Raw genomic sequence first — 26,891 nt, 5'->3', positions numbered from 1 at the left:
CCTACTCTGACTGACTGGGGTCTGTCTGTCAGGAAGTTCAGCACCCAGTTACAGAGAGAGGGTGTCAGTCCAAGGGTAAGGAGCATTTCAGAAAGCCTGTGTGGAATAACTGTGTTGAATTCCGAGCTGTAGTTGATGAATAGCATTCTCACATATGTGTCCTTACTCTCCAAGTGTGTGAGGGCTGTGTGGATGGCAGCCTTGACAGCATCTGCAGTGGAACAGTTTTGTCGATATGTAAACTGAAATGAGTCCAAGGTGGTTGGAATGTTTTTCCATGAATGTGTGACATGACTATCCTTTCAAAACACTACATCACTTTTGGTGTGAGTGCAACCGGACAATTGTCAGGACTCAGCCCGGACTTTTGCCACGTGCCTTTGTTGATGTTCTGTGTTCACGTGTCTGCCCCGCCCTTGTCTCATCCTCCCCGCCTCTGCACACCTATTCCTCATGTGTGGATTGTTGTTAGTATTTAGTTGAGCTGCGTTGCCTTGAGCAGCGCGGAATCCTCTGTCGTTTGTTGTTGTCTGATGTTGTCTAGTCTTGTCTCTAGTCTGTGTCCTTGTTTCATGTTTTTATTTATTAAACCCTGTTTATTTTTACGTTATCCTGTATTTGGGTCTGTTTTATCCCCGCGACCCTGACAACAATAGTCGTTCAGGCAGGTCACAGTGTTCTGTGTTCAAATAAGGAATTAACACTGGCTTTCTAGAGGCCTTTTTTTCCAATTACTCTTTAATCATGTACACTACAACCTCTGGTGCCATATACAGAGGACTGGTTTCCTTTCCCCCCTCATTTCAGGGCTCCCCTCCTAGACTGCAGATTTATTAAAACAGAGCTTTGATAAAAACAGGTGTCTGCTTTTCTTTTTCTTATATGGTAGGCGGATTTTGCAGTCCTCTGAGTGGCAAAGAACTTACGGGATCAGTCAACCATCCTTGCCCGACCGTGCTGAGCAGATCCTCCTTGAGCTATTCTAAAATTTTGGATAATTTTATCATGTGTAAGCGTTTATCCAGTGTATCAGTTGACCTTGGTTCATGATACATCAGTTATACAACATTTAATTTTTTTCCATTATACGGTACAATACTGGTCCAATGCCACTTAAGGGCTTGTCTATTATAGAATATTTTAGTGTGTGTGTTATTCATAATAATCCAAAATAATCAAAGTATTGTGTGTTTCAGTTACTCAACTATTGTATAATACACCTAGTGGGACAACTGTTTTGAAATGGTATAAAAGTGACTGCTGAGACTGAGTTCAACAGTTGTTTCATGGACCAGCTCAGCTTTGTTGATTCTCAATAAAGTCTAATTTTGGCATCAAAACACTGAGACTAAAACCTGCTTTGACAAATGTGTTTTACATGTGGCATCTTCTTGTTCTTCTATAATGCAATCAGAGCAGAATCAGTCTAAATAACTGTTTATTGATTGTAGTAGATGTAATTCATCCATTTCCTATCCTTATTGGGAGTTATCCAATTGAGAATGGATTTAAAAAAGTGCTTTTACCTAAGCTTAATTTTCATTATGAAGACATCTGAGCTGTCCTACTGAGTCTATGTATACCCTAGGGTCTGCCTAATATGCCCTTTTTATTCTCTGTCTCCTCAAGTGGCGTAGATCCTCACTAGATCCTCAAGTGGGATTACCTTCTCCTTCCTCTGCTCCATTATTTTCTCTTACTTCCTCCTGTTCCCCTTCTTGGCTTTCAGAGTCCTACACTTCTTCTCTGGTCACTGTTCTTCTTAGGAACTCTAGTGCACTAGAGAGTTAGGTACCATGTTGTCCTTAATTCTACCTTTACAGCTGTTGGTTTAGCTCTTATATGGGCCATCCTTTCTGGGTTCCACTTTTTCGGAACACTGTGAGATACCCCTGGTCACCTGGTTGTTTCCAACCCCTGGTTGTTTTCCTGCAAATAGATAGCATTGAGTATTGCAGTTAATTGTTGCAAACAAGCTTTCCGGTTCCATCAGCAACTGTTCCAGAGGCAAAACATTACAGGGAATTTGCCCATTCATTGGCATGGGTTGACCTGAAATGCATTTCATGTGGTGTTAGATGTGTGTTTCTGTTAGCTGGCATGCAATAGCTCATTACTGTAAGTGGTAATACATCAACCAGATTTTGGGCTAGCAGACATTTTGTTAAGTTTAGCCATTTGAAGTTGATCTCGATAGGGCTGTTGCCAACCATTCCTATGCAACAACTAACTGTCCCTGGGGCCTGAAGCAATGGACTGATGGGACAGTTGTGTTGGCTGTAGCCTTGTTGTCCACATCCCCAGCACATCCCCAGGTGGACCAGACCAGGACATATGCTTTCCATTTTGTTCTTTCTGGAATTAATTTTTTTTTGCCAACCTGTTGGCTCTGACATTTGAGTGTAGATACTGATCACTGGCAAGGGAATGTTGTTGAGGCCTCTGGGTCTACTTTAAGAGGGAGGTCAGCCCAAATGGCATGCCGCAGTCTAAGATGTTCTGGCTCAAAATGTCTCCCGTCCACTACCGGAGTTTCCTTTGCTCCTCTCATGTCTAGAACCTAGGATCTCCTCCATCTTTACCCATTTTGTCCTAGGATATTTGACAGCAATTCCTTTATGTCCATAACTGCAAGCAACTTGCCTATAGTTTTTTTTACAAACAACTTGATCCACTTCACAGCTCCTCACAGTTTTTTGGGGCGAGCGGCCAACCTAACTTTTCTGTCCAGCTTCTAGTTCCCTTGTCTGTGTCTTCAAAATATAGCTCTTCTCCGATCACTGTCTTTTCTTCCCTGCATTGCTCATAATCCCTTCCTTTGCTATCTCCTTATTTATTTCAGTTTTCATTTATTCCTCTTCCCTTTCCCTGAACACATCTACTGCTAGTGCATCTAGTACATTTACTTCAGTTATCACTGAATGCAACTGTGCATAACTATCCAAATACACTTTCTTTTCTCTTGCATACTGTCTCTTTACTCTTGTAAACACTTGTTCTTTGCCTTCATCCTGCACTGTACCTTCCTTAGAATACTTACCTTACAATGTCTATTGTAAAAAGCGCAATACAAATAAGCTTGAATTTAATTAAATTGAATACCTTCCCCAAACGCTCTACTGGAGTCTGACCTTCCTATGAGAACATATGAGGAAGCATGATCTTAAGATGTAGTAACCATCTTATTAAAATACTTTCTGACTTTAAATCAAAAAGACATTTAATTACTGGCCTATTTCACTAACAAGTTGGAGGTTGGCCTTTGACACTGGCCAGCTTTAGGGGTAGGGATTTTGAAACTTTGCTATGTTAGTTACATTAGTATGTAACTCTGTTTTGCCCACTGTTTTGGATTTGAAAGCCTCAATAAATTCATGTATGGATTAGTTACAAACTGAGAGGAGGAAGAATAAAAAGGAACCATGTATTATAAATAGGGGAATAATCTGTACGTAATCAGCTAATATCTCTAAACAGTGTATTCAGTTATGGTTTTGATTTTAAAATGTAACTTTAAAGTTTTTTTTAATCATGTTTATTTCCTGGAAAACCCAGAGAATTAATCTTTTCAGTCATTTATGTGCTACAACAGTCAAAAACAGCCAGCAATTGTTCACATACATGCACATGCCACCATGGTATATACAAAGCATGATTGGTTCAGTTTGCCATTTTAAGTATATGGACTGATAAAAAAAAAAAAAAAAGAAATATAATAAATGAATAATTTTGAATCACTTAGAAAATAACTAATGTTGCCTTCCAAAGTGGCTGAGGTATATGAGCAATGGGTCGGAACAAGATAAGAGTCTAACAAAAATTGAGAATTAGAAACAATGTAAAAAGAAATAATAGTTTAAGATATGCCAAACATGAGTATTAAATGTATTTCAGCCACCTATTTGTGTCCTTTTCATTAATTACCCAAAGAAAAAACACAAAGAGCTAAAAGGCCAGTCCCCAGTAGGTCACCCAAGGCTGTTAAATAAGGAATTGAAAAGCTATCTGGGTCTCGGCCATACTTCCACAAGCAATGAACCATCCAGTCTGCTATGCACAACAGTAGAAATACCTGAAAATGATGAATAAGATAAAGAAGATAATTACACACTATTGCAGTCCAGTTCTCAGTATTTATTTCCAAAAAACATGGGTGCTTTTTCATTTATTCTGATCTTATAACAGATCAAAATGGTCAAACTCTTAACACAAGTATTCTTCAAGAGCCTTTTAAGGAAAACTGAAGACCTAACAGTAATGTTAGCATTGCATGTTAGAAAGATAGCATTTAGCCAAACTCCAAACTCTTACCTGTGTTAGAGCTGCAATCAAGTAGAGGATGATGAAGGTTGGTGTTGGGCTTGTGTTGGCCCCTTGCATTAGATAAATAATAAAGATAAAGGCCATGTGGCCTGGAATGGCTAGAGAAAGCAGCACCCGTGCTGTTCTGTTGTTATATCCTGCTAAGACAGTATATGTCTGTCAAAAAATGGATACTAAGATCTTTTAACAAAAACTCTATAATAGAATAAGTAAATATAAGTGTGAATTCATGAGACTCTTTAAAAGTACAGAATTATGCTATTGCACCTTCATCAAACAATTCTGCTTTGACTGTTACTGTTTTTTTCTGCTAGTAAAGTTGTTGGTTAAGAGAATTTAAGTATGCTTGCTCTGAAGCCTGGGGATGTATATTTTTTTTTTTTATCTGTAAATCCTTCATATTCCAGCATATCCATTTATTCTCATACTGAAAATTTAATTAAATATTCTAATGACTAAAGACATTTGTAATACTGTAATATGTACTTATATGTGGTTTACAAAGTCCAACTAGTAATCTCATTCAAAAGATTTCAATCAAATATATTTGAGTCATCTAAAGCAATCAATAATTATTACTTGAATATTGTCACAAGACATTTTTTTTTTACCTTTGCCGTAAAATGTGCGGAATGGACAGTAAAAGCGTTTAGCATCGTCAGGTAAGCTTCCCAGCGAGCAGTGAAAATGAAGATACGTGGCTATTCGGCTTGACTGGATGGCAGCCAGGTTACCTCCAACACCTGATGAGTATGTAAACAGTGCAGGGTCTTTTTATTCATTTTATTCATCTCTACTGTAAATGGATTAATCTATAAATTTGGAGTACAGATTCATGGAGGATAAATGATCTGTAGTAACAGTACTAGTAAAAGTAATAATAGTGTGTATGTAATTGGACAATAACTTGGAGTTGTTTCTTGTGGCAAATTGTAACTGAAATTATGCAATGGTGATAATACTGTTTTAAATAATGTTTTAAAAAGAGTGGAAATTCCTATGTGGCTTGCAGATGTGAATATGCTGCAATATCATATTTACATCTGTTAACACCTGTGTACAAAAACAGAAATCTGCCCCATGTGCATGCTCGAAATTTTAAGATAAATTGTTCTGAATGCGAAACAAACTGTTAAAAAAATGTTTATTTCATTACTAACCATTTATCACAGGGGCATAAACCACTGCTCCTCCTAAGTTTGAGTCAGTAATGGTTTTGTCCAGAATGAGTCCACCTATGCTGAGAACATACACAAGGACAAATTGCATGTCATGACGCTACATTAAGAAAAGACACTGGTGACAGTATACATGTGCCTCAGTTAATTTGTTGTTTAGAACCAATGACCACTATAAGCAGAAACATATATTTCAGTCATATATTGATACAGTTTTGTGAGCAAAGCTTAAAGTCTCTTAGAAATGATGCTGGTGCTCATGAGAGCTCAATGGGAAAAATGCTGCATAATTTTCAGGTCAACAGAATTTTATAGTTCAGTTGACAGTAAATCAGGATTCACTGACCTGCTAATAACCATGGCTGTAATTATTGGTTCCCAACCATTATACAACAGTTTGTGGCTCTCAGAGTGACAAAATGAAAGTGTTACCCAGATCGGTGTCAGGCACAGAAAGATGACACACACTACATAGATGACATAGGGGTAAAGCTCTAAAAAAAAAAGAGGAAGAGAGAGAGAGAGAGAAAAAGAGCTCAATTACAACATTATAAAATGACTATTGACCAGCTTGCGTGCAATGTATCAAATCTAGTAATAACCCATCTGAATGAACCAAAATATTTTCCAAAAAAATACAAAAAATGTATATAAGGAATCTCATTTTCTTGTTTTCTCACCAATGCAATAGAAAAGCCTTTGACTTATGATGGCAAGCAACCCCAAAGTGATGAGGTCACCAAAACTAGCCGCAATTGGTGCTGCTACGTTGTCTGGATTGATCCCTGTCCTCTTTGAGACAATAATCACACCCACCATAATGATACCTATTGAAAGCAAATGACATGCAAGTAAGATGACATCATGCCAACCGTCTGTTATCCACCACATTACAGCATCAAATATAATCCTCACAACTCAGTACATGATTCTGAGGCACAAAATCTTGTTACATTTTGTTCATGAGAGAAAAAAAACTCTATGTACACTACTGTAAGTAATATGATGAGATTTAATGCATCTATTACAGCACTTTCCAAAGTGGTTTATTCCTATTATACCCTTGCTATGAGCATTAACCTTTTTTTTTATTTATTTACGACACAAGATAAATTTTATCCATTTATATTTAGGTTTAATCATGTGCAATGTCTCCCTTACTAGCCTTTTTGTTTTCCTGTTCTTAATAAAAAAACAGCATGTCACATTAAAAATAAAACCTGAAATCTCAATATACTCTATCATGAAGACTCTCCTATGGTGGAAAATGTAAAATTACAGCTTTACCCCTGAGTGGTACCAAGCACTGACAATGGAGACTCCTTCCAAAAAGGCTAAAATACATATGAACGATAAGAACAAATGCAAAACCTATGACAGATTGTCTGAGCTGCATAACAGAAAATGAATTAACAAATTCTGGCAAATTAAAATTGGGAATTAATAAATTTTTTAAATAGATTTAAAGAGATTTCAGAGACACTTCATTTATGATTTATTATGTTTTCTGGCACATGAAAATTCTTCAGGACAGACAGTTTTGCTGCTTCCCTGTAACATACTAAGCTGAATATTTTTGTCTTTTTGACTTCAAGAGAGTAAAAAAAGGAAGGTTGCTGAGGGAATAATCTATAAACTGCTAAAAAGCAAATTACTGTGTTATAAAAATAATAAAAACCCTTCAGGATATGCTGTTGTTGGAAAATACTCAATTCTGTGTTGTAACAAGCCCCAATTACCAGATGATGATTTTCAAAACAGAACTCCCTATATGTTGTAAATGTAATTAAAATACTGTATTCTAACCTTGCAATAATGAAGCCATGAAGGCTGTCACTACACTACTGCAGCATAACAGTGCTGTATAGTTTATGGTCAGTTTCTCCTCAAGAAGCCATCCAAGTACAGAGGCTGCTAAAGCAGCAAGTAATCCCAGCACTGTAGCCTGAACCTGAAAATATAAAACAAATGTGTAAATAGCTAGTCATTTCTCCCTTTTTCATATTTATATGAATATTTATCAGCAGTTCACAAAAAGAGAAACTGTTATTTGTTTACCTGCTTTAGTGCAAGATTTCCAATGATCAGTTTCCACATCTCTCTTGAGGAATTAATTTTCCCAACATTCACCTGTCGTAAACATGTACCAATGCAAAGCTGGCTAATTAATTCTGAAGTAATTACAAGAGAATCCCACAAGAGACTATATAGTTTTTATAATAAATTGAGAGATAAAGACAGTGGCACAGAGACAGTAAGTCATTATTTAATCACCACTGTAGAGAGTCTTGATGCCAGTGTCATCTCCAAGTTGCCTTTCATGCCAAGTAATGCTGGCACCAGGATGAAGATTTCTGTTACGTTCTGAAACACATCCCAATGCTGCCACCAACACAGAAATATATCAGACTCACAGTTGACAGATAGCACCTCATGTGCCCATACATCTGCCATACTCACCTGCACGATGTCCAGCAGCATGCCAGCCATCACTGTGCCAAAGCCTGCCAGGAGGAATGGCGCCAGGATCTGAAGCACCATGTTACAGACCGATTCACTTGCCATGGCCTGAGCACCAGTGGATACTTTTTCATCATCATGGACTGAGAGCCACAGACCATTATTAGGAAGCAAGGGGTCCAACTCAGATTTCTTTTTGTCAATAATTTTAGTATTGATGTTGGTTATACACCAGCATTTGACAGTTTCTCCAAAGCATAGAGAAAGAATATTCTGACTTTCATCATCTCTAACCTTTAAGTCGGCAAAAGTCCTTTTTCCCTCATGCGGATTGGGACCACCAGCTGAATCCATGGTCTTCATAAAACTTTGCTAAATTTGAAACGCATGTATATCATGTATTTTATTGTACAGTCAAATTTCTGCTAGACTGAAGGCATACAGTGTTGTTCCCATGTATAAACTATTAGGACTTTTTTATGTTTTATATGTGTGCAGTAAAGAGGAGGATTTAATGTAATGATTCTGAATAGTTTCTTGTTGGCCTTCATCCATCCTATCAAAAACAGAGGGAGGGAAAGTGTGAGAGAACAAAGAGTAACATGGAGACTTGCAGACAATGAAGGTTACAATTGATATCATGCACTTTTAAAACTTGCTCTTTTTGGGTTAATTTAATAATTAAGGCCCTTTCGTACTCAGATGAACACTATATAATTAATGACATTATAAAAAGCATCAATGGATTAAACAGAAACCTCTTAGAAAGGTGTTCATTTTCTGAAGCTTTGTTGAAATAAGTCTTAATGAACACTTACCTTTAAGCACAGCCACTACACTGTTGTTGGGTGAGAGCAGATCTTTCCACTGTCAGGTCCCTGAGGTGCATGACTTTAATAATGACAACAACCCAGAGGTGAACCAATAGCAGCTCTCATCCACACCCTCCTGATCTCACTCACCTCTTTCTCTTCCTGCAGAATACTCCCTGTGACTATAATCAGCTTCTTATTATGGCACTGCCATAATCCATCAGGTTTTTGCAAATGAGGAAATTATATAACCAGCCTAAAATATTACACAATTACATGTGAATGTGGAGGCTGCCAAATCACACAAGTTATGCTAAGACACGTGTTTGATTGTGGAATTTGAATTAAGCAAGTTCAATAAAGGTTTAACTTTATACCACATGAGTCCACGTTTATCCATTTTACTACAGTTTACTTTTACAGGGTAAAATACAATGATGAAATAAATGTTATTTCTTTTATTTATTTATTTATTTATTTGATATATAGTGTGGTCCAAAAGTCTGAGATCACATATCAGTGGTTAAAATGGAAATCAAATGGGGAATCAGAATCAATGGGAATCAGAATGTTTTCAATTTTTTTAATTTAGGGTGTTGCAAAAATCTTAAAATACTGGTTTTAGTTTTTCTATGAATATTTTTCTAGATAAAAAAATACTTAATGAAACTCAGAACAAGTTCTAAAATTCCTGAGCATCTATTTTCATATGAGCTTTACATTAACCAATTTTTATTAGTAAATATGGACTCATGTGTGGCTATATATATACATATATATATATATATATATATATATATATATATATATATATATATATATATATATATATATATGTATATGTATATATATATAGCCACACTGCACTATTTCTTACTGATATTGACCATGTTAAATGCTTTGTACCAAGGGTCATATTTTCCTCATCTCTAATCTCTAATGTTGAAGCATGTGTTCATGCCACTCTGAGGGATTTGATCTAAAATGGATAAAATGGATCATAAGGTTTTGCAGTCCATGCCAGCTGTGTGTGTGTGTGAGCCGTTAAAGTAAAAGTGGGGGGAGTTTATCGTCCACTTTTACTTTGAAATCTCATGCTAGTGTATATAATCTCATGCTAGCTAGAAATTATTTAGCAGCATTATTGACCAAATCACGAGTTCCACGCCCGTTTTGAGACAAGTCCCGCCCCCTGCGCGCTCCTATTGGCTAGTATTCCAGACGGAATCTACAAGCAATCAATGTGCTCGTGATGGAATACGTGAGCTTTGCTTAAACTTTGAACCAGTTTATGCGAATGACTTGGGAAAATTATTCACTCTCTGTGTTTCTAAATATCACCAAAAGTCGTTTTGGTATTAACCCTTTACAAAAATATGAAGTAAAGGAGCTCCCATTCATGTGACCTGACTTGGCCACGCCCACCACTCGCGTGCGTAGTTGGGCGGGATTTGACGTAATACGGGTGCGAAAAAGAATATCTTGAGCAAAGCAGAGGGAAGATTACTGTAGTTTACTGTCGCTACGCAGACCGTCTGCGGTTGACTCTGTAGGTTAACAGCTGTTTCTCAGGATGGCAGTGGAGTCAATGTCACCCGACTGGGAATTTGATCGCTTTGATGACGGATCTCTGAGTAAGAAAGTTGCTGTTTTACCGAAACTTAGCTAACATAACTAACTAGCACCTAAATCAAGAGACCGCCATTTTTGTTTTCATTACAGCACGACAGGATGGTGTCACTGACTCAGATCTGTTAGCTACATAGCATCTCGGGATTGCATGACAGTTTAGACACAGCCGACAGAACAGTTATAACTTGGATAATTTGTGTACTAAATAACAAGCCAGGTGCCATTTGTTTATCTATTATCATTAGTATGTGAGTGTGGTTGCTTTCTGTAGCTTATAAGTTGTCCAGTTCAGTCACGTGATGTAACTGAGGGAGTGTGAGGATGGACATCTCAATACCTCATTATATCAATACCTCATTATCTTATTACCTCATCATCTCAATACCTAATTATCTAATTATTTCAATACCCTCATTGTCATTATCTCAATACCCCATTATCTCAATACACCATTACCTCAAAACCTCAATACCTCATTATCTCATTACCTCATTATCTCATTACCTCAAGTTTCTCGCTAAACTTACATGGAAGTTTATCACAGTGAATGACAATGGTGTTTAGTTGCTATTAATCTGGGGTTCGCTAGCTATTAATCTGTGTAACCTGATAAAACATAGAAAAGCAGGGCTTTGGTTTATTTAAGTGCACTTACACATTAAGGTTTTGTTATTCTCAGTTGCTTTCAGTTTCTGTACCAGAAACAAAAATGTTATGCAGCTAGTTTAAGTTGCAAAGAAATCAGCCAGTTTATTATATTATGACACCTCTCTCTCTCTCTCTCTCTCTCTCTCTCTCTCTCTCTCTCTCGCTCTCTCTCTCTCTCGCTCTCTCTCTCTGTGTCTCTGTCTCTCTCTCTCTCTCTCTCTGTGTCTCTGTCTCACTCTCTCTGTCTCTGTCTCTCTCTCTCTCTCTCTGTGTCTCTGTCTTACTCTCTCTGTCTCTCTTTCTCTCTCTCTCTCACTCTCTTGCTCTCTCTGTGTCATAGAAATTCACACAGAAGTGCAGCTGAAAAACTATAACAAGTTTTTGGAGGACTACACGTCTCAACTGAAAGCTATAGAGGAAGCCTTGGACGACTCCATCGGAGATGTTTGGGATTTCAGTTTAGATCCGATAGCATTAAAGGTTCTTTCTTTTTTCATTCTTCAGCTTTCTGAAACACTAAAATGATCGTATTTTTAAAAATCCTTTTTATCTCCTTTTGTTTTTGGTCACCATACAGCTGCTCCCTTATGAACAGTCTTCTCTTTTGGAGCTAATTAAAACAGAAAATAAGGTAAGTCACAATTCACAGTTTTCTTGACTACGGCAACTATGTTTATATTTGATTTTATATATGTTATATTATAAAATATATAACGTATGGTTATTATAAAGGGTTATTTATATTATATACGAATGTTGATCTTATGACTGTAATTATTTTACATTGTATTATTTCAAAAGAAGTGATGTAAAATGCAGAAATCAACTTTGTGCCCTTTGTTTTATTATTTAGGTCTTTAATAAAGTCATTACAGTCTATGCAGCCCTCTGCAGTGAAGTTAAGAAGCTGAAATATGAGGTATGTTGAAAACGCTAATTTTACCAAGGGTTAAAAAATTAAATGACCAGAGATTAATAGAAGTTGTACAGATAGCAAGACTTTAGAACGACACTCGTAATTAGTTTTTATTAGATGAGCTCAAGATATAAATAAGGACCATTATGAAAACATGATGTTATTTTTCCACACTTTTAGGCTGAAACAAAGTTCTACAACGGCTTGCTGTACTACGGTGAAGGAGGTAATCACTGTTGTTTTCCACCTATCTACAATATCTCTTCTAAAATGTTTTGTTGCCAATAAACTGCTTTCACTTTTTTTACCACAATGTTATTACTTTAGCAATAGATACCGTATCATTTTGCCTTAGACCATTTCACAGAAACGAGAAAGCCGTCTTTGAACATTCTGATAGTGGCGTGTTTTGTGTCTGTCAGTTTCAGACACCAGTGTGGTGGAGGGAGAGTGTCAGATTCAAATGGGACGCTTCATCTCATTTTTACAGGTGAGACACTGCTTGTGACTTAGTGTGTATAACATTGAAGCCCGTCACTGAGATACTTTGTCATTCTTTTTTTAATGATGTGGTAAAAATATTTCTGTCTCTCTCTTTCTCTCTACAGGAACTGTCTTGCTTTGTTTCTCGATGCTTTGAGGTTGTGGTTAACCTGGTTCACCAGCTGGCTGCACTGTATAATAGCAACAAGTGAGCTTTTCACTAATGCAAATTGTCTGTGGTGTATTTTAGCCTTTAGGTTCACATTCGGTAAATTTTTCATATTTTATCATGGTTTCACTTTCGTTGTGAATGGTTTTTTTTAGAGCTGCCACAAAAATCATTGAGTCAAGTGGAGTACATTTTCAGGTAACCTTTTTGGGTTTTTTTTCCTGCGCTGTTTCATTTTTCATTTTGTCTTCTCATTTTGTGATTTTTCATGTGAGATCATGGTTTCTGTATTTTGGCCAGACGGTATATGAGCATCTAGGGGAACTCCTAGTGGTTCTGATCACCTTGGATGAGATCATGGAGAATCATGCCACTTTAAGAGATCATTGGAAGATGTACAAAAGGTTAACAGCATATGGATTTTTATGCTTTCAAGCCCATTAGAATTAAACAGATTTGATTCTGTATGCCATTTGTAATATGGACAGTCGTATGTGTTTCTTTCACTGTGGGGAAACTTTTTTTTTTGTTCTTGACATTACAGATTACTCAAATCTGTCCATCACAACCCATCTAAATTTGCTATTCCTGAAGAGAAGCTGAAGCCATTCGAGAAGCTTTTATTAAAGCTAGAGGGTCAGCTTCTGGACAGCATGATCTTTCAGGTTATTATACATCCTTTTCTTGTACATGTGCTTTCTTAAAAATCGTTATGCTGGAGCAGAATCCTTAGTGTTAGCAATACTCGGTTTAGAATCTTTTATATATCATACTAATTTATCCTCACGCTAATGATTATATGTGCAACATTTATTATTTAATCATGTCACGTGAAAATAATATGAAATTTTCAGTTATACAGTTTATTATTGACTAAACAAAACACATATAGTGTAATAAAGAACATTTCTGAAAATGTGTAACTACCCCTTTGGACCAGACCTTGGACTGTGTAGAATAAACTGGGAGGAATTCGGAGTATAAATATAAATTACTGGAACGACAAGGCCAATTCTGTTGTTTTCATTAACGTTGAAAACATTTGGGTTTGAGATCAAATGATAAATATGAGATGAGAGATCTGCATCTTTAGACCAAACTGTTGCATCTAGTTTCTTTCATTTGTCTTTTGGAGATTTCTCCCTTTGGTCTTCTTTTCAGGAGGTGAAATACTGATCCGTTGTCTCATTCATTGTCTGATCTCAAATGCCAGATGTATTCAGTGCAAAATATAAACAAAAGTTGCCTTGTTGTTCCAATACTTTTGGATTGGACTGGTAGATTTTAACTGATGTTAAAATAACTTCATAATATCCAGTGCATATCATATTAAAACTGTTTCAACACCAATCTGCCAAATTTGATTAAAAATTATACCATTTCAGATAGTACAGAATAGCTTCACGGTGAATAAATTGCCATTATTGCATGAAACCTAATACAAAATATAAGGAAGTTGAGGTCAGAGCCATGATTTGGAGCAGGAAGGCTTGAGGGTCTTCCTAAGACAAAGTTCTCAACAATAGTAGCTTGGCAATACCAGGGCTCAAACTTTCAGTCTTCTGATCAGTAGCTCAGAGGCTTAAACACTGAGCTACCATTGACCCAAAGGCTTAAATAAAGGCATCAATAGGGAAGGTATGAAAATAGGGAAATGGTTTATACCACAAAAAGTTATTTGCAAAATCTCATTTTGTAATTAAAAGAACTGCACATTTCCAGTAAATATCTCTAAATCTTTAAAAACCTCCTTGATCATCTGTCTCAGTAATATATATATATATATATATATATATATATATATATATATATATATATATATATATATATATATATATATATATATATATATATGTCAGATATTTCCAGTTTGGAGTTTGCACATTTTCATAGTTGGGTAAATCAGATTTTCTTTGTTTCTTACAGGCTTGTGTAGACCAGAGATTTGATAATACTGAGGAAGGTGTTTTAGTCTCTAAAAACAGTGCCTTTGCTGAGGAGTTTGCTCACAACATTCGCACTATCTTTGCCAGTGTGGAGTCAAAACTTGGTTTGTTTGCTTTTGTTTAAACGGTGTTAATATAACTAAAAAGTGCTGTGTAAAAAAAAAAAAAAAAAAAATCATACCTGAAGAAATAAATCACTTGTATGTAATTGCCGAGTTTCTGTGTACACAGGAGAGCCTGCAGAGATTGACCAAAGGGATAAGTACGCCGGTGTCTGCGGCCTCTTCGCCCTCCATTTCCACATTTTTCGTACAGTCGACAAGAAGCTCTACAAATCTCTCTTGGATGTGTGTAAAAAGGTTAGTTTCAAACTCAAGTCTGTGTGTTTTCCCGCTTATCCAACAAATTAAATCAGCAGCTTTAAAACGGCTTAATGTAGCTGACTATCATTAAACACATCGGATTTGATCAGATTTTATGAACAGGGTAAACATATAAGTCTCCAGCTGAATATCTCGCATCTATAACTTTTAAAGCAGAACCTTTATTTATATATTTATATATATATATATATTTAGCCCAATGTTCTTTCTCTTCAAGGTCCCTGCAGTTACACTGACTGCCAACATAATCTGGTTTCCTGATACCTTTCTGATCAACAAAATCCCAGCAGCAGCCAAACTGATGGATAAGAAAAGTATCCAGGCCATTTGTATCAGCAGAGATACATTCTTGCAACAAAAGGCACAGACTCTAACAAAGTGAGTTTATTTTATAGGCTCCTGATTGACAGAAACCCCGACTAGGATAAAACGGTTACTGAAAATAAATAACAAAATTAATGTTTTATCTGTAAATTATATCTATTTTTTTCTTTCTTGTTCTAGGGACGTGCAGTCTTACTATGTTTTTGTAACCTCCTGGATGATGAAGATGGAGGCCATCTTATCTAAAGACCAGAAAACTGATAAGCTCTCTGAAGATCTGAGCAACAGATGCAATGTTTTTGTACAGGTAAATAAGATTATACAGTTCGAAACACAATAGAAGTTAGACTTCTCTGGATAGTTTAGAGCAGCTGTGCCCCTGGACTCAAGCGATTGACCAGTAACTAACCTGAGTAGATGATCCAGGGCTGATTCTGTATCAGACACCTTATAATTAATTTATTGTTAATAAAAATTATTATTTCTTTCTTTATTGAAGTGAATGAGAATGTACTGGTGAACCACTGGTGGTTGCTGTTAAGAAGTCAGTGAAATGAGGAAATCTTTTTTTATTGGTTGTGGTAAAATGTCTTAATAGAGGTTGTGATGTGTATTTTTTTTCCTGCAGGGAATCCTATATTCTTACAGCATCAGCACCATCATAAAAACCATCATGAACCTCTACATGTCTATGCAGCGACCCATGACTAAGACCTCTGTGAAAGCCCTGTGTCGTTTAGTAGAGCTACTGAAAGTAAGCTTTTCCTCTATACCAGGGGTGTCCAACCAGTCAGAGACCAAGAGCCACATTTTTTACTGTGTTACCGCAAAGAACCACATCATACACATGGGCACACATGAACATCACCTTTTTTCCCCTGCCATTTTGAGAGCGAACTTGACACAAATTGTTTACTCAAATGATCCTGCTTTTACTGGGAAACTGAGGTATTTTTATCCTACTCACATGCGTGTTTGACGAAAATGCCATATTGAACTCAAGCAAAGCGAACACGCATATTGAATATGAACGTAAGAGCCGCATAAAATCGGGCAAAGAGCCGCATGCAGTTCGGGAGCCGCGGGTTTGCCACCCCTGCTATATACCATGCTCTTTACATGACATCCACATATCTGCATATGTCTGACTGGCTCTGCATTTGTAATGCAGTGAGAGATCACTGAACGTAAGCTCAATTATAGGTCAGAATTGAGTTTATATTCAGTAATGAATACTGTAATTTAGAGTTCTATGATTGATTCATTAGGACATTTTACTCTTTTTTTTTTTTTTTTTTTTTCCTTTTTCTTTTTCAAAGGCAGTAGAACACACATTCTACCGGCGATCCATTGTAGTGGCAGACTCTGTGTTCCATATCACTCAGCAGCTGCAGTCACAAGCACTGGCTGCTATTTCTACAGCTAAGGTAAAATCAGACATCATCATGTAATATCTCGACCCCACTGTCCTAAACATTCAGGGACGTTGATTTAGTACCATTAATTGTCCTTCAATATTTTACTATGCCATAAAATTCCCAAATATCTTTTTTTTTATTTATTTATTTTATTTTATTTTTGTAAAAATGGCTTGTACTGTAGAAAAGAGTGATCTCTGATAAGAAGTACAGCGAGCAGAGGCTGGATGTTCTGTCAGCTCTGGTGCTCGCTGAGAACACGCTGAATGGCCCGAGCACGAGGGAGAGAAGACTGGTGGTGTCTCTAGCACTAAGTGTAGGCACTCAGATGGTAAGGAATCATGTGTTTGGAGTATGCATGCTTTAAGACCTTGCCATTGGATAAGTTATTGTGGTCCCTGTATTAAAGAATATATTTCTCTTAAATAAAAAACATGCTCCATTTTCTTTCCAGAAAACCTTCAAGGATGAGGAGCTTTTACCGTTACAACTTGTCCTAAAGAAACTGGACCTTATTAGTGAATTAAGAGAGAGGTGAGACTTCTAGAACTACAAATGGACCTTTAAATGTATGTGTGTATGCGTATATGAAAGTGCATATGTACGTAAGTGTCCTTTTACAGTAGCAAGGTTTAATCTTTTGCGGATTAAAAGCAAAAAGTGTTTCTTCTCCTCAGGGTCAAAGTGCAGTGTGATTGCAGCTTTCTGTACTGGCACCGTGCAGTGTTTCCCATTTACCTGGATGATGTTTATGATAATGCTGTGGATGCAGCTAGAATACATGTACGTCTGCTTATTGTCCTTATTGCAAACCTTTTTAGTGGTGAAATAGTTAACTGATGAAATAGTGCTGATGTTTACTATTAAACCTGTTTTACTTTTATCTGTCCAGGGAGCTATTAGGGTTCTTTAGTTGCTGTTGTGTGTGGTTTTTTTTTTTTGATGTCTCGTTTTTCTCTAGTATATGTTTAGTGCTCTCAGAGACTGTGTGGAGACTATGCTATATGCCAAACACATGGAGTCCTGTGAGCAGCTCCTGGAGTGCTTTGACAAAGAGATCATGGAGGTCTTCCATGAGGTAAGGAACTAACTGAAACAGGTAGTTGTAATGGGTTTGAATATCAGCAGCTATAGGTGAGAAGGACTGCTTATGACATCTGGATCATTATATCATTTTTAAATAAGTTTTGCATTAAATATTATGGGGGAGTCGTGGCCTAATGGTTAGAGAGTTTGACTCCTAACCCTAAGGTTGTGGGTTCGAGTCTCGGGCCGGCAATACTACGACTGAGGTGCACTTGAGCAAGGCACCAAACCCCCCAACTGCTCCCCGGGCGCCGTAGCATAAATGGCTGCCCACTGCTCCTGGTGTGTGTTCACGGTGTGTGTGTGTGTGTTCATGGTGTGTGTGTGTGATGGGTTAAATGCAGAGAATGAATTCTGAGTATGGGTCACCCTGCTTAGCTGTATGTCACGTCACTTCACTTAATAATAAGATATTTTTCTTTAGGATATATTAAACTCAATATGCTGGGAATACCGTAATGCAAAATATTTGGACTTTAGTAAACATGTAGAATCAAATATTATTTATTTATAATGTGTCCATAATCTACATATAAAAGGTCTGTAGTTTGTAACTTCTCAATGTTGCATAAATGAAAACCGCTGTTTTTCACATCTCCCTTAAACAGAGTCTTTTGTACTCCAACAAAGATCTAGATTTGATTTTTTTAAATGAAGAATTTAGCCTAATTTAACAGCCAGAATTAATTTAGCATAGAAATAGAGTTGCCTGTATATGTAGAAGGAACTTCTTTTGCTGTTTTTTTCTAACCCACCCACCATTTAGCATTTGTTAGACAAGTTGTGTAAGGAGATAGAGAAAGACCTCCGGCTCTCCGTGCACACACACCTCAAGCTGGACGACCGGAACCCTTTCAAAGTAGGAATGAAAGACATGGCTCACTTCTTTTCCCTCAAGCCTATCCGATTCTTCAATCGCTTCATAGACATCAAAGGTCAGGGAAAAGCAGCATTATTTCTAAACCGTTAATGAAACCAATGCTAACTCACTATTTGCATATTGTGAAATGAATGATAAGACAATTGTGTTTTCTGTGAACGTGGACGGTCCGTTTATGTATCACATGGTGGTGTTGTTTGTGCAGCCTACGTCACACACTACCTAGACAAAACCTTTTACAACTTGACAACAGTGGCTCTCCATGACTGGGCCACATACAGTGAGATGAGGAACCTGGCCACGCAGCGCTATGGCCTGGTCATGACCGAGGCTCACCTCCCCAGTCAGACTCTGGAACAGGCATGTTGGGTTATATTTAAAATCTAAATCATTAGACAGTCTTAAAAGTCTTATGCATTTTCCATTCATTGAAAACATACAGAAATATTAACCCCTGCTCCATTCAATCACATTGATCTCTTTTAGGGGCTGGATGTATTGGAGATTATGAGGAACATCCATGTTTTTGTCTCACGTTATCTCTACAATCTGAACAACCAGGTAAGTCCGTTTTTTTTTTTTTTTAAATCCTCAGTTGCCTCTGCATTGTTAATCCTGTCTACCATTGGACAGATTCCACACTCATCTTGTCTGCATTCGTTTTGTAGATTTTTATTGAGAGGACCAGCAACAACAAGCACTTGAACACTATCAATATTCGGCACATTGCTAATTCCATACGCACCCATGGGACTGGCATCATGAACACAACAGTATGTGAAGCTTGATAATCAACAGATATTTGACTTCTTCTATAATTCAATGTCCTGCTTCTTTTCTAAACTCCGGTCAGATCTCACCGAGAGACTTTCCTTTCTGTTCAGGTCAATTTTACTTACCAGTTCCTCCGAAAGAAGTTCTACATTTTTAGTCAGTTTATGTACGACGAGCACATCAAGTCCAGGCTCATCAAAGACATCCGGTTCTTCAGAGAAACTAAAGACCAGACGGATCAAAAGGTGGAGATGACCGGTTTCTTTCTTTGAAATATATGCAAACATTTCTATATATTTATCTCTGCTCTGATCAGGTATTTCCTGTTTCTTTATTGATGTTTGTAGTATCCTTTTGAGAGGGCAGAAAAGTTCAACCGTGGTATTCGGAAATTGGGCATCACTCCAGATGGGCAGAGCTACCTGGACCAGTTCAGACAACTCATCAGCCAGATTGGTAAGAGCTTGTACATGCTGTAGTTATCACAACACTTCTATGTTGTTATTTATAGCACTTGTTTGTTGCTGAGAACAGTTTGTACTCCAGTCTCCATCGCTGAACACTTGAAACAGATAAAACAGACTAAAAAAAAATGTATACAAATGTCCTGTTAACACACTTATCTCTTTTTACAGGGTTTCCACGGGGTCATAAAAAGTCATAAATTTAACGATAAGAATTTAAAGCCATAAAAAGACATAAAACGTCCGGATTTTCCATACAAGGTCATAAAAAACATTTTAACTCGTCCATTAATTTGTTCTTCAATCAAAATGCGCTCGCGGCGGCAATGGCATTCATTTGTTTCGCCTGTTGTAGTTCTGTTCTGAGGAATCTGGGTGGTATCACACTGGTATCACAGCGTTCCAGAACTACAAGGTCCATGCGGCAGCATACAGACTTGTCGGAAGGACTTTCACAGAAACCCGCGCGAACTCTGAACATACTGTATCATACTGAGTCACTGCTTTTTTTTAGTTTAATTTAAATCATCCTGGCTATAACAATGGGAAAATGTACCTTTAACGATCTGTGGCTCGAAGACGGTGCATTTAGTAGCTGGCTCAAGCCCATCGCTAACAATCAGTATCAAGCCTATTGCACTCTGTGTAAGAAGACGTTGGAGCTGTCTAGTTTAGGCATAAAAGCCTTGAAGTCGCATGGAAAGTCGGAAAAGCATATCGTTGCTGTAAAAGGCCTGCAGCGGGTGCAGGCGATCCGTCAGTTTTGTTCGGCTCCGTCACTAACGTTACCCGGTCAAGTACAGCGCGGTATTCCGTTTCTGTCACATCCAGTGCCACACACAGTGGTTTCGGATCAGCCTCCACACTGAAAGCGGAGGTCCTGTGGGTGTTTTATACTATAATAATAGAATTACTCTTTAAATAATAAAACTTGTTACTTTCAATGAAAGTCAATAATAAAGACTTTTGAAAGGAATTTTAATGACTGAAGTTATTTATCGTAATTCGTGTAGGTCATAAATTCAAATCATAATGGTCATAAAAAGGTCTTAAAAAGTCTTAAATTTGACTGATTAAACCCTGCAGAAACCCTGTTTTTACTATAAGGTAAATACAGAAGGGACATTATATGTAATCTGGTGTCATGCAATTTCGGATAAGTTCCCTTTTGATTCTGGTTCCTCTCAAGGTTTCTTCCTCATTTTTACCTCAGATTTCTCTTTGTACCGTCACCCCTGGCTTGCACATGAAGTAAACATTAATACATTTTAAATTTATATTTGTACCAAGCTGCTTTGTGACAGCATCCATTGTTATAAAGTGTTATATAAATAAAACAGAATTGAAATTGAGTCCAGTCTGACTCTAGTTTTCCCTCTTGTAGGTAACGCTATGGGCTATGTACGGATGATCCGCTCCGGGGGTCTTCACTGCTGCAGCAGTGCCATCAGGTAAAGCTATGTTCTGAATCTACACACGAACTTTTAATTTTAGCCTGTTATAATAACATGGAAATGTAGAGCACTTCAAATATTGTTTTTGAAAACTATTTCACAAGTATACTGCTAATATTTCAGGTTTGTTCCTGATCTTGAGGATATTGTAAACTTTGAGGAGTTGGTGAAGGAAGAGGGTCTTACTGAAGAGACTCAGAAAGCAGCCAGGTACTAAAATATGGTCGTTCTGCAGTGTGTAGAGTGCAGTGGAAAAGAACGAGTTGATACCTAACAAATGTATTATTGAGGTCATGATCATAAGTCTTAATAGCTCAGAAGAGCAACTAAATTATAGTTACAACTTAAGCATTTTCATCAAAGCAAATTTTTATCATTTCAGCGTTCTAGACAGCGTACTCAGTGACCTGACCAGTAACTCATCTGAGGGAACAGAGTATTTCAAAATGCTTGTAGGAGTTTTTGCCCCGGAGTTTCGCAGTGTGAAAAATATGCACTTGAGGAACTTCTACATGATTGTGCCTCCTTTGGTAAGCAGCGATTTCTGTGGGTTATCAGATTCATTACAGTTTTCCTGCTGCTAACGGTCTATAATTGTTTATTGTTAAAAGTATCTATATCTTTTAAACCATCAAAATATTCTATGTATAATAAAAATATTTAGAATACTTTTTAATGCTCTAAAATATACTACAATATGTAGTAAATATGATGGGAAATATGATGTTTTATTACGGTTTATTGCCAGCTTGTGCTACTTGGACAGCTTTGGTTTGCCTACAAATCAGTTCCGAGGTTCTACAAATCCAAATCTCCAGAGTTTCAGAGCATCATCTATCCCCAAAGAAATTTGTGAAGGCAATAGCATATGATTTACATTACTCGTTATCCCATTGAGCGAGTCCCTATGCCTATACCCATATCAATGGTGTGTGTGTGTATGTATATGTATATATATAATCAGTGGTAAACATTTTTATGACTTCCGTATTTTCAGACAGTGAACTTTGTAGAACACTCCATCAGCTGCAAGGAGAAGCTGAACAAAAAGAACAAAAGTGGTGCAGCATTTACAGATGATGGCTTTGCCATGGGTATGTGTCACAAAACTCTGAGTTATTATCTGTGTTTGTGCTTCTCTGGTGGACAGCATCTGAATTTTCTCACGATTTCTCTCCTAAGGTGTGGCCTACATCTTGAAGCTGCTGGACCAATATCAGGAGTTTGACTCATTGCATTGGTTCCAGGCAGTTCGAGAGAAATACATGAAGGAAATGAAAGCGGTGGTGAAAGAACAGAACGTTCAGGCCACCAACCAAGATGAGAAACTCATGCAGACTATGAACTTAACTCAGAAAAGATTAGACGTCTACCTGCAGGTGTGCCAATGACTGCTGTAATGAGAAGTTTTCTGTGCCGTATCTCTGTTTATATTACAACAAACACAAACATAATGTGCTGAGCCGGCATGGTGGTGCAGTGTTTAGTACAGACACCTCACAACTCAAACAAGGTTTTAGCCTGATCTTATGTTACTGAAATTCTGCATGTTCTCTTCGGGTTAAGTGTGTTGTTTCCTCACACTTTCCCCCAACATGCCACTTGGTAGATTTTTTTATTTTCCTCATGTTGATTTGAGTTTGCAAATCCAAGGTGTTACTGCCTCATGTGCATTATTCCCAGAATGGGCTCCAGATCCACCATAAACCTGAGCAAGATTCAATTCAGTTCAGATTTATTTGTATAGAGTTACAGAGAACATAAGTAAAATATTAAATATTATACGAAGATTAATATAATACAAAAATTAGTATTAGACTTATATTATCTATATGAGGTGACTGATGTGACTGTGGTGAGGAAAAACTCCCTTGGATGAAGAGGAAGAAAAATTGAGAGGAACCAGACTCAAGAGGGAACCCATCCTCAATTGGGTGACACCGAGGGGTGTGATTTATAAATATACAGTCTGACAGTTGTGTATTGATGAGGAGGTTGTTGTCCTCAAAGACCACATGTAGTTTGCATCTCCTCTTAGAATGCCTGAATATTTCATGAAGCAGATTCCAACTGGAGCTGGTACATCTTTAGATGCCTCAGGATCCTCACAGGGTCGGCCTCATCTCAACGGAGGTCCAAAATCTTCATGACATGGAACAAAATATATATGTTGAAAATATATGAACAAATAATCTGCTGGGTTCCCACAAATCTCAAAAACTTTGAAAATTTTTACATTAGTTTTCTAAAGATGGAAATATATGAGTTCTTGGTGAGCAAAAACTTTCCTACAGAAAATTTACACTTCAGTCAGCCTCTTTATACCGGGGAGAAAACTGAAGAACCTTGAGGATGGAGGCAGTAATCGAACCCCCCGACCCCAAAAGTGCGATTGTACTAACAATGTGAATGTACCACTAAGCCAGGGTCACTAGGGTCACAACCTCCTTCAAAAAAAATTAAGTTTTTAGTAAAACCCTGACACATTTTGTCTGCTGGCAGGAGTTCGAGCTACTTTACTTCTCACTGAGCAGTGCACGGATATTCTTCAGGGCCGATAAGACCGCAGCAGAGGAAATTCAGGAGAAGAAGGACAGGGGTAGGTGAACCGCTTTTTTTTTTTGTATCTGAACTAGACAGCAGGAAAGTGGAAATCTGTGGAGTTTTTAATCAGTGTTCCCATAAAAGTAATTTGGAAGAAGTTGCTGATTCTGCTTTTTATTTAAAAATGTGTTCCCACAGAGACCCATATCAGGATCTAGTACCAAGCACTGGTTATTGTGCAGCACAACTCATGAGCTGACCATCTACCTGTCCTTGATAAGATGCTGACAAAATATACAGACTATAACTGAAGCATGGAATCAAATTTCAAACAATAGCAAAATGACACCTCTGCCCTGAAGAACATTAAATATACTTCTGTCAAACTATTTGTGATGCTAGTTTGATTGCATAGTTTAGTATTTTTATTATTCCCATTAGAATAATAAAAGATTTAGTACTTGTCATTTGCTCTGAAATAAAATGAGGACATTACTGATGTAGTCTTACAATTTGAGTAAAATTAAAAACATATGACTTAAAGGTGGGGTCTCCGTTGTTTGAAAGCCAATGTTGACATTTGAAATCAGCAAAACAAACACGCCCCTAACCCAAATGGGTCCCACCCCTGTTTTGATAGCTCCGCCTCACACATACACCAGACAATTATAACCCAGACAAGTATTATGGCGGAACCTGTTGGGGCAGCTGACCGAGGGTATATTTTTATCAATAAATGAACTCAATGAGTAATACTTTGGTAATACAAATGTGTTTTTGTAGTACTGTGTGTTGTACCGTGAAAGGTTTAGCTCCGGTTCAAGCGGAAGACGTTCAGTTCTCTCCAGCGTTGGAAAGCTGATCCTATATTAACACGTCCTACTTCTTGCCTTATCGTAAGCCTTTCTTCGCTTTCTTTCTTTGTTTTCATCCTCCATGTCAATGTTAAACCCGCTTTCTGCTGATGTCACACATGTGCACTGAACACTCTCTCCACCCATATTGACAAGACCCGCCCCTTTGTGCTCATTGGCTACACGTTAGTTTTGTTTTGTTTGGCGGCCCAACGCAGTTTTCTGAAGCATTTCTCAAACAACGGAGACCCCACCTTTAACAGACAGGCTCTTCTTTTCTCATTTCATTTTCCAGCAACAAGCAACATCACATTAATGAGGAATTCAGTGTTGAAGTAGTGCGGTTAGTAAATATAGGACTCAGAAGTTCCAAAATGCAATGCAGCTACACGATGCAGTTACAGCAAACACTCTGCTTGGCTAGTTATGAGATGCTGAGCATGAAGCTTTGGAACCTGAACTGCTTGAGCAGAGTGTAGAGAAGAGGATGTAAGAGAGAAGGACAGAATAAAGGACTTAAGCACTGCTGCCTCATTCTCTTTATATAGACATGAACCAAGGTCTAAATCTCAGTTGGCTCCAATAACCGTAGGTAATCAAATGGCATTGTGGGTCATGTGGGTAAACTTTAGCTGGAGTGAAAAGAAGTTTAAATTAATGAAAGTTAAATTAAGATATACAGGTTCAATCAGTTTGGATTATATTTTTTAACGTCTTGGTCCCGTTCTTAGTAAACACTAAGGGTTAAAGAACTGTATACTAAAATGTGTTTAGTGTGTTAATTATGTATAAATATGTTAATTATATTCTCGTATGTATTCTGTGTTGTAGAGGATGCTGTTAAAGCTGACGCTGCCACCCCTGAGGCTGCTGCCACCCCTGAGGCTCGTGCCAAGTGAAACTATAAATCTCCCACTTCAAGTCAAACCAGTTTATCCGAAACGCATATACAGAGTGCCATTTTTTGGATTCTAACTCAGTATTGCGTGGAAAGATAAAAGATAAACAGCAGCTGGTCACTGATTATGAATTGGGAACATTCAGTGTGAACATTGTGGAATATTTATTCCTTCTAATGCACTTAGGACTGGAACTGACTGTGATCTGCTTGTAGAGAAACATGCTCTTGTCACCTTTATATACTGATTACTGTACAGATTTTGTCAGGTAGCTGTCAGATGTAATTGGTGAATGAGACCTTTTTTTAGTTTTAAGAAATATTTTAATATGAAACCTGTTTTGATATTCTAAAGCAAAGTTTGATTTTTTTTTTTTAAATACAAATCATCTTGGATCATCTCCATTTGCTAATTGGATCAGAAATGTCTTTCCAGATTCATGGTAATAAAAGTAGAGATGTTTATGTAACAGGATTTACATTGAAGTAGAAGTTCATTGTAGCACATTGTAATGTCAGCAGAGAATAATACATCGCTTGTCTAGCTAGGATAACATTTTCATCCCTAGGTCTATACCTCTGTTTCTTTGATACAGCGTGCTAAAGCACATAAAACCCGTTCCAACATTGGGACGTATTCGCTAGCCTGAAAAGTTCCTCCATAGGAACTGTTTTGAGATTATGTGGAACATCAAGTGAATCACCAACATGGGCACAGGAACACTCATTAGAGTGAATGAGTGGATGAGAATTATTAGGAACCATTTCAAGAAACCGGTGGGGTCACAAGCAAGACTGGCAAGCAAAAGCCTTCCAAAGTATAAGAAAATAAATGACACTTTAATGATTTGTCTTGGTAAGGGAGCCCAAGTCCACTGAGCTGTAGCAAAGTAACATTGTATTTTGTACCTGACATCCATGCTGCTGGATCTGTATAAAATGTGTGCAAAAGAAGCTTTGCCTTTTTTCTGTGTGTCAGATCGAGGACAGTTGTTATGATGGAGGCTCTGAGTGAAAGCTTTAATGCACTGCATTCAGACCATAAAGCTCATCAGTGCTTAATTTGAAACCATTCCAGCTGAGTGTTGATTCTCTTTCTTTCTTGAACTCTTGTCATGTTTGTATAATAATAATAATAATAATGGAAAACTAACCCATATTTGTAATGCCATAATAAACAAATTTCTTGGAATTCAGTATCTCCAGAATGTTCAACTCAGCTATTTATTTACAGCTAAGGAGCCT

At 37.4% G+C, this 26,891-nt stretch overlaps 2 protein-coding genes across 3 annotated transcripts; one reads left to right on the top strand and one right to left on the bottom strand.

The window, feature by feature from the left end:
• Positions 1–3,587: 3,587 nt before the first annotated feature.
• slc41a2a (solute carrier family 41 member 2a) lies at positions 3,588–8,288 on the bottom strand. Its single transcript, XM_060886113.1, has 10 exons — positions 7,962–8,288; positions 7,776–7,883; positions 7,560–7,631; positions 7,308–7,452; positions 6,182–6,328; positions 5,848–5,995; positions 5,484–5,563; positions 4,935–5,066; positions 4,312–4,460; positions 3,588–4,072 (listed from the first exon to the last, which is right to left on the bottom strand). Exons 1-10 carry the CDS (start codon positions 8,064–8,066, stop codon positions 3,917–3,919), a joined length of 1,242 nt encoding a protein of 413 aa, XP_060742096.1. The 5' UTR covers positions 8,067–8,288; the 3' UTR covers positions 3,588–3,916.
• Positions 8,289–10,243: 1,955 nt separating this feature from the next.
• washc4 (WASH complex subunit 4) lies at positions 10,244–26,838 on the top strand. Of its 2 annotated transcripts, none has more exons than XM_060886093.1 (33): positions 10,244–10,407; positions 11,394–11,533; positions 11,631–11,684; positions 11,907–11,972; positions 12,150–12,195; positions 12,392–12,459; positions 12,578–12,660; positions 12,777–12,819; positions 12,922–13,025; positions 13,166–13,286; positions 14,548–14,671; positions 14,799–14,926; positions 15,168–15,328; positions 15,455–15,581; positions 15,903–16,028; positions 16,594–16,701; positions 16,877–17,023; positions 17,147–17,226; positions 17,370–17,475; positions 17,654–17,770; positions 18,545–18,713; positions 18,864–19,018; positions 19,145–19,219; positions 19,327–19,431; positions 19,543–19,677; positions 19,780–19,888; positions 21,281–21,347; positions 21,474–21,560; positions 21,733–21,880; positions 22,348–22,444; positions 22,533–22,729; positions 23,853–23,949; positions 25,580–26,838. In XM_060886093.1, exons 1-33 carry the CDS (start codon positions 10,347–10,349, stop codon positions 25,645–25,647), a joined length of 3,519 nt encoding a protein of 1,172 aa, XP_060742076.1. In that variant the 5' UTR covers positions 10,244–10,346; the 3' UTR covers positions 25,648–26,838. The 2 variants fall into 2 exon arrangements, with proteins under 2 accessions (XP_060742076.1, XP_060742077.1); XM_060886094.1 differs by lacking the exon at positions 25,580–26,838 and adding an exon at positions 24,093–25,411.
• Positions 26,839–26,891: the final 53 nt, after the last annotated feature.

This window comes from Tachysurus vachellii, chromosome 14 (genome assembly GCF_030014155.1).
Source record: "Tachysurus vachellii isolate PV-2020 chromosome 14, HZAU_Pvac_v1, whole genome shotgun sequence".
NCBI classification, from domain to species: Eukaryota; Metazoa; Chordata; class Actinopteri; order Siluriformes; family Bagridae; genus Tachysurus; species Tachysurus vachellii.
Note: the sequence above shows the minus strand (reverse complement) of the source record. Positions and strands in the feature narration are given on the sequence as shown.